The 15,579-nt window shown below is 40.2% G+C and overlaps 1 protein-coding gene across 3 annotated transcripts in view; it reads right to left on the minus strand.

The window, feature by feature from the left end:
- Positions 1 to 15,579, minus strand: part of HDAC8 (histone deacetylase 8) — a 178,548-nt gene that overhangs the window by 88,434 nt on the left and 74,535 nt on the right. For all 3 annotated transcript variants that reach the window (XM_032474366.1, XM_032474364.1, XM_032474365.1), the window contains exons 8-9: positions 3,263 to 3,435; positions 766 to 860 (exon numbers count right to left, since the gene is read on the minus strand). In XM_032474366.1, the coding sequence (XP_032330257.1) occupies positions 766 to 860; positions 3,263 to 3,435 (268 nt within the window). The remainder of the gene's footprint in view (positions 1 to 765; positions 861 to 3,262; positions 3,436 to 15,579) is intronic.

Consider the following 15,579-nt stretch of genomic DNA (forward strand, 5'->3'; position numbering starts at 1 on the left):
ACACATCCTGATCTGGGATAACAGGCTTCCTGCCAGGTGTCGGCAGGGAGTGATGGGAAGAGAAGGGGTACACCTTCAGATAAGGGATCATCAGCGCACTCACAGGTCTCAGAGAGCTTTCTATTAAACCTGTTTTGAGAAAACTAGAACAGACAGCTTTGGAAAATGGAAAGTCCATCTCATATGACTAAAGAACATGGCAAAGGTTCAAATAACATGTTTCACATTTTGGATGGTCCTACCCTAACTTCTGTATGCCACTCACTGATCACTGGAAAAATACCAGACCTGTCTTTGTGGTGATTATGTGTTTTGTTAAATTTGACATTAGTCAAAGAACACTGAGAGACCAGGACTACCACTGAAGAACATAGGTGTGACACACTGCCTATAAGACTTTTTAAAGATAGAGAAGGACCCAGCTTACACATTTCAAAAACTGCCCCTTCTTTTTTGATGCTAGGGGATGAAAATACGCACATATTCCAAAGAGTTCTTTGTGTGAACAGGTGACCCCTTCCCACAGTCTCTGTAATTAATTGAGAAATTAAAGTTGGTTGGCCTTTGAGATCTCTTGTAAAAAAAAGGCAGAAGGTCTTGGATATTTTGGAACAAGAGTCCACTATTCTGCCAAGACAGTATGTTATTGTTATTGGAGTGTCTCTCAACAAAACGGTATTGAGTGGTGAGGACGTGATTTTGATTAGGTGGAATGACTCAGCTCTTCCCCTTAAAGAAGAGAGGACTTGTCAGAGCCTTACTTACCTCATGATCTGGGATCTCAGAGGATAGTGTTTTCCCTAGGATGACCCCGGTCAAGTATGTCCAGCATCGAGCCGTGTTGGCAAGGTTATAGCCTCCTGTCTCCATCAAGAATTGTGATGTTAGGAAAGAATAGTCACAAAACAGCAGGAGAGGGAAGGGGAGGGGTAAGGAAGGAGAAAAAAAGGTTTTAATAAAAGGGCCAAGAAGATAATTCCAACTTGCAGAATTTCACCTAAACACCTCTTTCTGATATTTCTGAACCACCTAGTAGGCAGAATTTAGGGGACCAGTCAGATCATGTACAGGGTGGAACTGGGAAGTCCAAGGCCCAAGAAGATTAAAGCGGCCCTCGTCTCTGAACAAGCATGCACCTGAGGACTTCAAGCTCCTTAATTCCCTCAAGAGTCATCGGTAAGATTGAGATCCCTGGAACTCGGATCGCTTGGGGCGACATACTCCAAGTGAAGGGTTCTGTGATGAATTTGGCACCAATTCTATACAATGACTGCTGGATGTGATTTGTATGTTAAACTATTGGCAGACAGAGTCCTGGAAACCTTCAGGAAAGAGAAAAGGAAAATGCTGACAGAAACAGACTTCCTTCTTTTAATATCAGCATTCCTTTTCCTCACCAAACACAGACTGAGTGACAGAGATCAAAGAGAATGAGATGAGGAAGGGACTGTTGATTGACGCCCTGACCCATCTCATCAGGTCCTGTCACAGTCACCCGGCAGCCATATTATACTGGCTAATAATCAGCATATTTTTGTGCTGAATACATGCGTTCTGCCATGCAAGCATTAGAACATTGGCCTTTAGCTAAATTCCAAGAGTGTAAGGATAAAATGGAATGATTTCCTAACCTCAATGCAGCCTGCAGGAAATAGAACCTGGTCTATTTTAGGGAGGGTGACCGTATCATTTATCATCCCAAATGGTGCACTTTTAAGAGTAAGAAGGGACACTATTAATAATCACGTCAGAATAACATGTATAAATTGAGACATATGGCCACCATTTTCTTAAGCTTTTCTACTCCTTGAAAGATCAGGGATGCTGGGGCTTCTGCAATGTGTCTTTTAGGCCTCGATGGGGTCCACTGAAGCTTGGGGACATGGCCATCTCTGCTAATTGTCTATGTGTTATTGGAGGTGGAGAATTTAGGTGAAATAGCACAGGTATTACTTTAAATGCCCCTGCCTTGGAAAAATCTAAATTTATAAGATCAACTTATTGGGTTTGAGTATTGGATTTCAAAAAGAGTCACTATAGGTTTTAAGTAGCAAGCTCTTTCTGGCGCATACACAATATGATTTGATTTGCAAAAATTCCATTCATGCACAGGTATTTTCAGGAATACACATATTGCAGAAGAAGAGTCATATATTCAAGAGCCAAAACTTGGGGCTGAAGAAGCAAAGACGCTTTGAAAAATGCTAAGTAAAGGCTGTAGCCTCAAACAAAAGTTGGATTCACACAGATATGGATTGTGGAAAGGGCTTTTTTCTTCTTGTTGGCTGTACTTGTATCATAATCACCGTCTTTAGTGCCATCAGGGAAAGTAATATGTCATGCAGTACTTATCAATTTTATCTTTTCCCTGAGTTGAAGTTAATACATTTCTTGCCAGCTTTTCTAGAGGTTGTCTCTTATAAGCACCTTTAATTTTGATCCTTCTAGGGTAACTTGGTTTTTACAAGAGGTTGACAAACAGCAAACTATTTGCTGTTCCACAATACATACATTTTAAGCTCAGTCTGCTTGACCATGTTATTTTCACACACCAATCCATTCATCTAATGAAATAAAAATTGTGCCAGATAGAAGATTCTAAGCAAGACATCTTCAGAGGTAGTTGAGGTAGTAAAAGGTCCCTTTCACAACTGTATGAATGCTTCTATTGAATAGACCCCACTTTTCATTGGTTAAATAATACAAAACATCAGTACTCGCTGAAGGCAAGAATGCCCAAGAGGCACTTTAGATCTCTCAATTCTGCTTTATTGTTACAAATCCATGTTTTTTTTTTTAGTGGGGGAGAAGTTGCTCTTGAATTCAGCTTAGATATTCAATTAATTCGTGTGTTTACTACTTATATGTGAGTAGGGTTAGAATTTTAGTGGTATGTTTCCAAAAGGTGATGATAAGATGTGGGAATCAAAAACTATACTGAGAGAAGATGGATCAAAGTCCACTGGGTTTAATATCCTCCATTCTTAATGAGATCTGGTGTCACCAAAGCATCTTTGCTTCAGGAATGGAAACTTAAGACTACAGGGTGCCAAGGAGTCAAGCACATGCCAGGCTGAGGAAGTGTATCAGAGTACTTCCCAATGCTGAAATGTGAAAGTGGCCGAGTTCATTGACTCAGGCTTTGGGACCATAGGTAGGTTGGTATTAGTCAATCTACAAAAGCCAAGTTTTCCTCAGCGTCAATGGACAAAACATGGTGGAAGGTCAACAAGTTCTCCTAGTGACCTTCCTTTGTACTCACCTCCTCCCAAAATGAGTGTTGCCAGTTGCCACTGAAGGATGTACTTAAGACACTTGCCAATTCCCACGGGAGTCATGTTAAAGGAGCACATGGGATCCCCAGCTATCGTATCAGCTCCCAGCTGTAGGACCACTGCTTTTGGATTAAAGGCTATGTAGACCTCCTTTAGTACACTGTAGAAAAGAGAAAGGAGACAAGATGTCAGAAAAAGATAGGTCAATTTGAACTCAGAGTGGTGATGTGTGCAGTTGGAGGTATAGTAGAATCAGCTAATAGTGAAGGGGAATAACCCCAACTTGTCAGACTCATCAGACTTTCCATTTCCAAAGGGTTAATCAGACGGCATATGAATTATACTGTAGTAAACATGACTTACGGAAAAATCACTCCCCTAGCCTCACCAAGGACTGAATTTGTTTTTCTGTTTAGAATGCAGACTGCCTTTAAATATTCATCTTAATTTAACATCAACAGCCACAGGACATAGTATATATATTTACCCCAACTTTATAAGCTGTGAAAATAGGACAAATACCCTGAATACAATATTATTAAGGATTATTTCTGATAATTTAAGATTGTCAACATATTTGGAGTTTATCAGCTAGTTATCAATGAGGGCTAGTGAAGAGAATCACATGCTTTGAAAGCACCGATGTTATCCGCTTACTTTTTATTAGGCTAAAGGACTTCTGGGTTATGAAATGCAGCCCTCCCCAACTTGTATGTAACCAGAGTATTATAGGGAAGGGAACCATTAACAATGGACCCTAAATTATAAAACTGAAAGCATTCTAAAGAATGTAGTGGGTAATAATGAACACAATCTGAGGCAGAATCATTCAATGCTATCGAATCAATCTAGCAGCCCTTTTTTTTTTTTTTTGGACAGTTTGGAGCCTTAGAGATGAAAAGGAAGTTGTCAGTGTGACAGATGACCTTAGTCAGGCTCCCAGTATTATCATTAATTGAACACTGACAATGTCCAGAAGGCATTCCTAGGAGTTATAAGGTCCCTGCTCTCGAGGGGCTTACAATCTAGCTCCCAGACAAAACACACACCAGTTCTCGAGGGCTTGAGTAACTCTTCCAGAGACATATAAACAAGTGCAAATTAACATACTTCAGAGTTGAGAAAATGCAGAGTCAAAAAGTGATCAAAAATGTTGGGGTTAATGACCCCTTCATAATCAACATGTCAAATTACACCATTGCAGCAAAAATGGAAAAATCCCAGATCCTTCTGAAACTGCAGAAAGAATTGAGGGATATAAAATGCCGTCCTCCCCAATTCATATGTAACCAGGGTATTGAAACTATTGAAAAGTGTTCAGCTGCAGGGGCATTCTTTGACTCAAAAGACTGTTTTGTTTTGATTTCTCATCTACGCAGACAAATGTTGAGTGATTGTGGAGATTATAAGAATATTATAAAACTTATGACATATGATCCTTAATACAGGACTACTTGGGCTTGTTCTCTTTTTCATGCGCTTATCTCCTGGGTGCAGAGGGAAGATAAGCCACCTGAATGGTTAGCCAACATTTATTGAGCAGCTACACATACAGAGCACCCTATTAGCTGCTGCCGGGAGACACAGACGAAGGCGTGATCTCTGTTTTAAAAAGGTTTATAACTTAATGGGGATTGGGGGGGAGCACAAGCAAGACTACCGTTTTTTCCATTCATTCCTTCCCTCACTTGGCACGCATTTACTGAGTGCCCTCTGTGTGTTCAGCGTGCAACTGTACCAGATGCCACAGGGAAAAAAAAAGATGAATATGGCACAGCTCTTATCTTCACATAGCTCAGAACAGAGGGGAAGACTCAGATCGTGTCAATAAATAATTAAAACACAAAGATAAATGAAGTATCAGAGATGGCACATAGGCGGGAGTAATCACGTTTTCCAGGGGATGTCAGAAAAGGCTCTACAGAGTAATTCTTGACAGGTCTTGAAAGATGAGGAGAAATAAAATGAGCCATCTATCAAAACGGTTGAAGTGAAAAATAGTGATAATATCAATTGCTGGTGGGGATGTGGAGAAACTAGATCACAGACACCTTTTAGATGAGAATGTGAAATGGTAGAGCCCCTCTGGAAAAGAGTTTGGAGGTTTCTGTCAAAACTAAAACTAAACCTACCATACAATCTAGAAATTGCATTCTTAGGCATTTATTCAAGAGAAATTAAGACTTATTTGCATAGAGGAGCTTGTTCACAGCAGCTTTATTTGTAACAAGCCAAACTGGAAACAACTCAGATGTACTTCAACAAGTGAATGGTTAAACAAACAAGTGAATGGTACATCCATACCATTGGAATATCACTTATCAATGAAAAGAAGTTAACTATGGATACGAGCAAAAAAATGTGGATGGATCTCAAGGGAATGATGCTGGGTGAATAAAGCCAGTCTCTAAATCTGTACTGCGTGATTCCACTGATATATCATTTGAGAAATTAACAATCATAGAGATGGAGAACAGATTAGTGGTTGCCAGGGGTTAGGGATGCATGTGGCTATAAAAGGGTAGTATGAGAGAGCCTTGTGGTGATGGTACAGTTCTGTATCTTGATTGTGCTGGTAGCTGTAGTTATGCAAAGCTACACATGTGATAAAAATTCCGTAGACCTACACACACACACACACACACACACACACACATATACGAGTGCATGTATAACTGATGAAGACTAAATAAGCTCTAAAAATTATACCAAAGCCAACTTCTTGATTTTGATGTTGTGCTATAATTGTGCAAGATGGCAACACTGAAGAAGGCTGGAGGAAGAGTGAATGAGAGTTTCTGTACATTTCATTACAACTTCCTGTGAATCTATGATTATCTCGAAATAAAAATTTCAAAAAAAAGGTTAGGAGAAGTTTACAGGCATGTGGGGTGAAGGTAGAGGAGTTGGACACAGGGAGGGTTGTGGGGACTATGGGTAAAGGACTAGGTTTCCAGAAGGAACCAGACAAAAAGTATGAAGGCTTGGAACAGAGAGTGGTGGGAGCGAGGCTGGTGAAGTAAATGTAGGTTAGGGCACAAAGGGCCAGGTAGGCCAGGTGAAATAATGAGTTTGGGCTTAAAGGGTGTGAAATGTGTCAAACTTGTGTGTGTATGTGTGTGTGTGTACGCGCGGACATGCACGTACACTAATGGCATAATTAGATTTATATTTGAAAAGATACTCTGACCATACTGTAGGATACAGTGGAGGTTCTTGGGAGGCTTTTGCAACCAGCCGGGCCAGGGGCAGCAAGAGTCAGGAGGAAGAGATGCATCTGGGAGATAGTCCTGTGGTAGAATTGATAGGGAAGACATACTGACACACAAGAAAAGCATATATATCCAACATTTACGAGTGTTTGGTACTACGAGTGAGGAAAGGATAAAGGGAGGCAGGTGCTTCTGAGAGAGTTGTTTTAATGATGGACAGGAAGGGAAAATGAGCCCTCAGGGAGTTCAGATGAAGAGGGCTCTGGATGGGAAGAGAAAAGAATTATCTTTTCTCTAATTAGAAGCTTTGGAAAAAGTAGGGTATTTGGTACACAGTGTAAATGTCAAAGCAACTGGAAGTGAGGAGAGCTTACATCACATGAGAGGGTTACATGGTGGATAATCTTAAATTCAAAACTGGAAGTTTTCATTTGGTTCAATGCTCAAATGGGAGACACTGGAGAAGTATGAGATCAGTTCTGACGCTGCTGAAAAATAATGCTTAGGAACTTTGATTTTTGCTGTTGCACCGAAGGCCAAAGAGAGAAAGTCTGCAGGTAGAAGGGTTGGCAATAAGGGTCTTGAAGCATTCCAGGCACAAGAGCAAAAAGAAGCAAGGTGAGGCAAGTTTGGAAAAAATTGAGAGGGTTAGGTAATAGCGGTCAAAGGAGGTAACACGCTGTGCCCATTCCTCCAGAATTCATGGGGAATGTGGAGAGAGAAATTGGTATATTTCTTTTCCTATTACTACTTCCAAATCAAGTTTTCCTCCCTCTTACCAATTTCTCCTCTTTGGAGGTCAATGCCATTTGTTTATACTACTCAGATATTATCAAAGTTCTTATCTATAGACCTACAATATACTCTTTTCCCCTTCCTTGAGGATTTTAGCACCTGGTTCACAATCCTTCTGTCTTTCCCTTTCCTCGTCATCATTCTCTGCAGTTCAATATTCATTCACTCACTCAAATCTTGATTCAAGCACCTACTCTTCCCTGTGCTGGGCACTAGAAATACAGAGACAAGTAAGATCCCAGGAGCCTATGGTCCAGCAGGGGAAGAAAACAGGAAAACAAATAACTATGATAAATGCTATAATATTCCATCCATCCATCCATCCATTCACTCATTAATTCAATGAACGTTAACGGAATGCCTACTTACCAGGCACTAGGTTGAGCAATGAGTTTACTGCACTGAACAAGAGAGCTGCACCTTCCCCCATGACCCGCCTAACTCTCTGACATCATAGTTTCTCTACCTTTTGAACAATAGTGATGTCCCCCTGCTCTCTGCCTGACTTATCGCTGGGTATAGCCATGTTTTGGAGGCTGATAACAAAGCACTTGGAATTGCTCCACCTCTAAGACCCTGAACTCTGAGCTACTTTTTCTGTGTACAGTTTTCTCTCCTTCTGTGTTTCCTTCACTGAGCTTGCTCTCTATTCTCTTTATAACTCCTGTATCTTAGTCTTTCTCATATTTTCAATGTCCACCAGCCTATCTTTTGACCTGATGTGCTTCAGTGCTTATTTTGGAGAAGTCATTTAAAACGTACTTAATTCCCTAACATGTTTGCCATTTTTGCCTTGTCAACCCTTAAGCCCTTGGATAAATCCCACGGTCAGAATTTTCTGCTCTGTTCTGCTGGAGAAAGCTGTGAAATCAAACCAATTGCTTCTGCTACATTTTACGTTACAGCCCCAACTCCACAAATTCCACAAACATTCATTGAGTGATTAATACGTGCCACTCCCTCTGTGCAGCTTGGCAATTCTTTGCTTCACCTCCAGTTGGTAAATGATTACGTTTCTTGCAGCATCTAGTCTAATTTTTTAAAAATACCAATATCATAAGAGTACATTCTTGATGCTGAAAAAAAATCAAATATAAACGTCTATCAAATGAAAGTGGAAAATCTCCTTTCGCTATCTCCACCCGCTCTCTAGAGGTAACTGCCGATTCATTACACGCAGTTTCAACCAGCTCAGCCAAGGATGAGAAGTTTGGTGCGTATCTTTCCAGATCAAACCTTTGCTGCCTCATGCTTGAGTGACTTGGTTGAAGCTGTGTGTAATAAACACCTTCCTCTACCTCTTTTCTTTATCTGAAAATGTCTTCCCTCATGTTCCTCCTCTTCCTTGAGGCTAATTTCACCAGCTGGGCACTAGATCCCTCTTTCCTGTTGTTCTGAGGGCCATGTACCACCAGTGAGCTCTTTCCTACATACTTAGTCTTTGCTTTCCTACTCATTCCGTTCCTTTAGGTTACGAGTTTCCCATCTCCTCCTCCCTTCTCAGCACCGCCAAATCTTTCCTTACTGGCCACCTATGCATACTTCTTGCAATCCACTTTTAGCACTCTCACTGCTCTCCTGAAACTGTTCTCTTGAAGGGAGCGAGATCTCTGAGTCATGATATCCCAAAGCCATTTCTCTGTTACCTTTTTCAACTTCTCCAAAGCAATGGTCAGTTGATACCACTCAAAAATCTGCAGTTGGGCATCAATGGCTACAGCTCCATTACAAAGTACTTTAAAAAAAAATCTTTTAAGAACGACTTTATAGAGATTCATATACCATACAATTCCCCTGTTTAAAGTGTAAAATCCAACAGCTTTTAGTATATTCATAGAGTTGTGCAACCATCACCACAATGAATTTTAGAACACTTTTATCCTCCCAAAATGAAACCCTGTATCCAATAGCAGTTATGACCCATTCCCACCACTCTTCAACCCCTGGTCCCTGGCAACCAGTAATCTACTTTCTGTCTCTATGGATTTGTCTAATTTTGACCTTTCATATAAATGGAATTATATAATACATGATCTTTTGTGACTGGCCTCTTCATTTCATTTAGCATAAAGTTTTCAAGGTTCATCCATGCATCAGTACTTCATTTCTTTTTTATGGCCAAATAATACTCCTTTGTTTGTATATATCACATTTTCTTTATCTATTCATCATTCATCTGCTGATGGACATTTGGATTATTTCTATACTTTTTGGCTAATATGAAAAATGCTGCTATGGACATTAGTGTACAAGTTTTTGTGTGGACATGTTTTCATTTCTCTAATATACCTAGTAGTAGAATTGCTGGGTCATATGGTAACTCTATATTTAACCTTTTGAGGAACTCTAGAATATTTTCCATAGGGGCTGTACCATTTTACATTCCCATCAGCAATGTATAATGTATGAGGGTTTCAATTCTTTTCCACATCTTCACCAAAATGTTATTTTCTGTTTTTTATTATTATTATTATTATGATGATGATGATTATGATTATGATTATGATTATGATTACCATCCTAGTGAGTATAAAGTGGCATCTCATGGTGGTTTTGATTTGCACTTCACTGATGACTATTGATGTTGAGTATATCTTCATGTGCTGTTTGGCCATTTGTACATCTTCTTTAGAGCAATGTCTATGCAAGTCCTTTGTCCATTTTTCAATTGGGTCATTTGTCTTTTTAATATTGATTTGTAAGTGTTTATATATTATAAATACAAGTCCCTTATCAGATATACAATTTGCAAAAATTTTCTCCCATTCTATGGGCTGTCTTTTTTTTTAAACATTTTTTTATTGAATGTCTTTTACTTTCTTGATAGTGTCCTTTGAAGCACAAAAGTTTGAAGTTTTGATGAAATCCCATTTATCTCTATTGATTCTGTTGCTTGTGTTTTTGGTGTTATGTCTAAGAGAGCATTATCTAGTTCAGGGTCATGAACATTTACAATTATGTTTTATTCTAATAATTTTATAGTTCCAGCTCTTACATTTTGACTGTTTAGGCTATTTGGACCTAATTCTTGTATATGGTGTGAAGTATGGGTCCAAATCCATTCTTTTGTATGTGATCCAGTTGTCCCAACACAATTTGATGAAAAGATTATTCCTTTCCCGTTTAATTGTCTTGGCATCCTTTGGATAAATTCAGTTGACTGTACATGTTTCTGGACTCTCAAATCTATTCCATTGCTCTGTATGTCTAGCCTCATTCATTGTCAGCACCAAACTGTCTTAATTACAGTAGCTTTGCAGTAAGTTTTTTTTTTTTTTAAATGGAGGTACTGGGGATTGAATCCAGGACCTTGTGCATGCTAAGTCCTCTACCACTGAGCTATTACACTCCCCAGCAGTAAATTTTAAAGTTAGAAAATGCTCCAACCTTGTTCTTCCTTTTCAAGATTGTGTTGGCTATTCTGGGTTGAATTTCTATATAAATTTTAGAATCAGCTTGTCAATTTCTACAAATTCAGCTGTGATTTACAGCTCCATTTTGACCATGCTGAACCTATCATCTTATTTCTTCTATTCTCTGTCTCTGCTAACAATAACCCATCCTTTCGGTAACCCATGTTCAAAACTGAGGCTCTTTGTGATTGATTCCTCCCTTTTCCAACTCCTCTTCAGTTACCAGACTTGCACCAATCTCTCTCCCATTCCCTTCTCTCTCCTCTCATGGCAGGACTGTAATTAAGGCTTTATGATTTCCTTTGTGGATTACACCAATAGCTTCCTAATTAATTTCTCTGCCTCAAGTCTCTTACCTCCCTAATCCATCACACACACACCTACCCCCATCAGATTAACTTTCCTTAGGGATGGTCTTGATCAAGTTACTTCCTTACTCAAAAATACCAATGTCCCTCCATTGTCTTTAGATAATGCTTAAAATTCTTAGTCTATGAGTTAAAGTCCTTCATGATATGACTCCAGTCTTTTTTATCTTATTTTCCAGTAACTCCTTAACCCATATTATTCTGTAGGCAGTCTGAACTGTTCATGGTTCACCTCACTCACCTTGCACTTTCTTACAAGTATACTTTTTTGTCATGTACTTCCTTGTGCCTGAAAGTCACCTTTCTACATGTCTACATCATAACTATTCTTGAAAGGCCAGCTCAAGTTCCATCTCCTTCATGAAAAAAAATTACCATAATGGCAGCTAACATTTATTGAGTATTTTACCCAAAAGAGATCACTGTTCTATGCACTTCATATGTATTAGTTCATCTGACTCTCATAACGATGTATAAAATAGGTATTATTATTAATCCTATTTTATAGATGGGGAAACAGCAGCACAGAGAGGTTGAGAAATCTCTATAAGATGACCCAGCTGTTAAGTGGCAGCTCTGGCTTTTGAACCCAGGTGGCCTGGCAGCAATCCATGCTCTAAACCACTACAATATACCTGCTTCCACGATTTGCTGAGCTACCACGCATCAGGTGCTTGTGCCGGACACTTCACAACCATATTTTGTATAACAGCAGTATAGTAGGCACGGCATGATTCTTTTCTGAGTGTTAACCTTCCTGAGCAAGCTCTAATTATATTATTCCCTCATTCTAAAACCTTCAGCAGTTCCCCAAATGCTTACAGAAATGGTACAAATTTTCATAGCTAAGAATTCCAGCCCCTGCCTGATGGAATTCCCACCCACTTTTCCAATCTTCTTGGCAAATTGTCCCTCTTGTGTAGTGCACAGCCCAGCCAAACCAAACCACTGCTGTTCTCTGTACATAACTCAGTCTTTTCTGACCTTGATCTTGCTGTACCCTCTGTGTAGAACATCATCCCCTGCAATCTCGTATATTTAAACCTGACCCAGATTTCATAAACCCATACACATTTACACACTTTGTAAAGATATAGTAATTAGCTACCCTTTAGAACCCAGATCAAATGTTACCTCCTCAATTAAGCCTTTTTCTGAAGTGTTTTCTCCCTTTGACTGCCCACAGCATTTTATCTCTTTTGGTTCTTACAACTTCCCATGTTTTATTTTATTTGAATGTGTGTGAATACAAATATACAGGTATATCTCTCTGTGTTTCTATAATTTTTAAGTTTCCACCAGTTCCCTTGAGGGTAGACTCAATACTTAATACATAGTAGGCATTCAATAAATAGTTATTAAATGAATACATGAATGAAGTATCATTCCAGATTGCTTTTGGGAAAGTTTCCCTAACCACTGTAACAGTGCTATTGGCTACACTGCAAATCAGTCATTTTTGGTGTGGGGGAAAGTATAAAATTGCTGACCCAGAAAGGAGAGGGAGGACAGGCATGTCATTATACTACATTAGTAACTTCCCTACAAACACAGAAGATATTCATTTGAAATGAAGTTCTCTTGATGAGAAACCTGACCCCTCAGTATTCAGCAGTCTGCTTTGTCAACAAGGCTGTGCAAATGAGGAAGAGAGGCTGGGGCAGCTGTTTCTACAGGCATTGATTTGGGGAAGGTGGTTGGTGCCTGAGGTGAATGAAAGCCAGGGGTGATGACATTAGTGATGCTTTTAGGTAAAAGGAAAAGCCCCAGAATGAGATTGCAGCATTATTCCCTTTCACTCCATCAGGGTAGACCACAGCTTCTACGGTGTGCCTTTGGGATCTTTCACTGGTGCCTCTTTCCCTCTATTGCCAGGGGTGGAATCTGGTTTTTTCTTGTTTGTTAATACTTAAAGTTCTAAAAGATTCATCTCAGGGCAATGGGATGCCAGAGAGATGGTGTGACAGTTACCCTTAATCAACAGGGGTGGTAGATCTGTTAACCCAAACGTGCCCCTCCAGCCAGACCTCTGATTGGTGCGTGCTCCCCGTGGGTTCTGTCTCCTGACTTGCTGGCTTGCAAACCAGCCTAGACTAGCCTTTTCATCTTTACGTCTTCCAGCAAGCACTCTCAGCACACCCTAGAGACTTTCTCAACAGAGATTAAAGAAATGTGGAATTCAAAGTTGAAAAACCAAGGAGGGTAGGATGCAGAGGGAGAGAAGAGAGAAACATTTGCTACTAACACTGTAAGCTCCCAAAGTCAACCTGAGAAAAGTGACTGCCAGCAGCAAAACCCTTTCTATGATATACATTTTATTATTTTTTAAAATTTTTATTTATTTATTTTAATGGCGGCACTGAGGATTGAGCCCAGGACCTCATGCATGCTAAGCAAGTACTCTACCACTGAGCTATTATATCCCTGCCCCCACCATGAAATACATTTGAAATCTACTGCATTGGATGGGATTCAGAGGAAGGATTGTGTTACGGACCAAAAGTATCACTAATCAGTCCCGAATGGGAGCTCTTCAACCTTTCACAGGTATTGTTTTCTCTAAATTCCCCCAATCCTATCTCAACTCAGGTACTGCTGACTCATTCTGCAAAAACTCAACTTGCCAGGGGATGTAGCATATGGTAAATGCCTCAGCAACTCCTGAATATCTGTTACAAATGGTTCAGGGATGCAGGGAATTGGGGGGCGCGCCTCCTGCAGTGAGGATGATGTGTCATTTTATTTGGGGCCATAGGTGTCTTGTGGACATATCCAGAAGACATTTAATTTCCTATAAGTTTCTCTTTCTGCTTTTAGCATCAGACAAGCTGGACTGGTTCCATTAACAGCTTTAGTATAAAAACCCAAACAAAACAAAAACCCCAAAGCCACAAAACAAAAACAAACAAACCTCAAACCCCTAAACCCCTGACGTTCCCACGAAAACAATCCTCACATAGCTTTTGCTGCTTTAATTTCCAAGATGGAGTTTCACGTTTTACAGGGAGGGGCATCTTTTCTCTCACTGCTGATCCATTCTAGAGGAACATAGATTCTAATTGGCATCGCCTTCTAACATGCCTTGTAGTAAGTAACTCCACTCATCAATTACATGTCACCTTGGCAACAGAAAGGGCTGCGCACTATTTTTAGTTTATTATTACTTATCTCTTTACCTCTTTGAAGTAAACCATTCTCATTCACACAGGGGAAAGTGACTCATCCCAAATGAAAGGGCCTTACCAGGGGCCTAGAGTGAATCTCGTCAGAGCTAGAATTAGAACGCCAATTCTAATTCACATCTAGTGCTTTATTCACTAAACTCCAGTTCTCTTTGGCCCTCCACCTTCGGAAAGACCAGAGGCCCCCGGAAGCAGAGTGTATATTATCTAGGCAGGGGATGGGATGGCTGGAGAGGCAGGCTGGTTTGGAGAGCTAAGCTAAAACCAACCAAACAAAACCAAACCAAATACAACCCCCAACCCCCCCACCCCAAATGGAAGAGGACTTAAAGAATACGAGCTCTGTACCAATGACTCTTTATTTGACCTGGGGAGAATCATTTCACTGCTCTGAAACTGCAGACCACTCACACGGCAAAGACTGAGTTCTGCTCTGAGTCACACTATTTGGGCAGAGGTCCCATCCACTCCCTTTGCAGCCCCCAAAGCACAGAGTTCAGGGAGAACACAGCACCTGGGGTCAGACGAAGTTGGTTCCAGTGCTGGCAAAAGCAACTTGGACAAATCCCTTCACTTCTCTGACCCTCAGTTTCCTTCTCTGTAAAAGAAGAGGAATAGTCTCTCCCTTGCAGGGTTATTATGAGGATTAAATGATAGAACATTTGCAAAAGCCTTCTCCTGGCACCAGGCACATGGTAAGCACTCCTTAATGTTGAGTGAATAAATGAACGACCTTAAGTCAGGCCTTTCGAGTGCTCTGTTAATTCTTTCAGCCCGCTAGGATACCGTGGTGTTCAGCACAGCACACCATAGCAGTGACTTCCTGAATGGCGCTCTAATGTTCCCCAAAGGCAGAGAGAAATTTCATAGTGTCACTGCCCGGTTATACCTGTTCTGGGAATACAGTAATTCCTTTTCCAGTACTGCCAATCTATTACCTTTCACCAAACACAAAATTCACTTTAAGAAGGGGCAGAAACACAAGTGCCTTTCTGTTAGATAGAGGTGGAGAGAATATATTATTAAAATTGAAACTGACTTCTCTGATTTCTTAGGCAAAAAAATCAGATTGGAAGCCAAACAGCTATTTGGCCTTTGCAGACCCTGGATAGTGATGCCCTTGGGGGAAAGGGGAGAGTTGGAGTAATTCCAAACTGTAGTTACAACATTTGTGTGTATATTTACTGCTTGTCCTCATGCTTGCTGCACTTAGTTTTTACTCTCTAAGCCTTGAAGAATTCACAATTTACCCAGAACATAGTTTAATCCATACGGGGAGAAATATAGGCCTAGATCTCTGTTTCTCATTTCCTAATCATATTTTCTACACTCCC

Source organism: Camelus ferus, chromosome X, assembly GCF_009834535.1.
Source record: "Camelus ferus isolate YT-003-E chromosome X, BCGSAC_Cfer_1.0, whole genome shotgun sequence".
In the NCBI taxonomy this organism is placed as follows: domain Eukaryota; kingdom Metazoa; phylum Chordata; class Mammalia; order Artiodactyla; family Camelidae; genus Camelus; species Camelus ferus.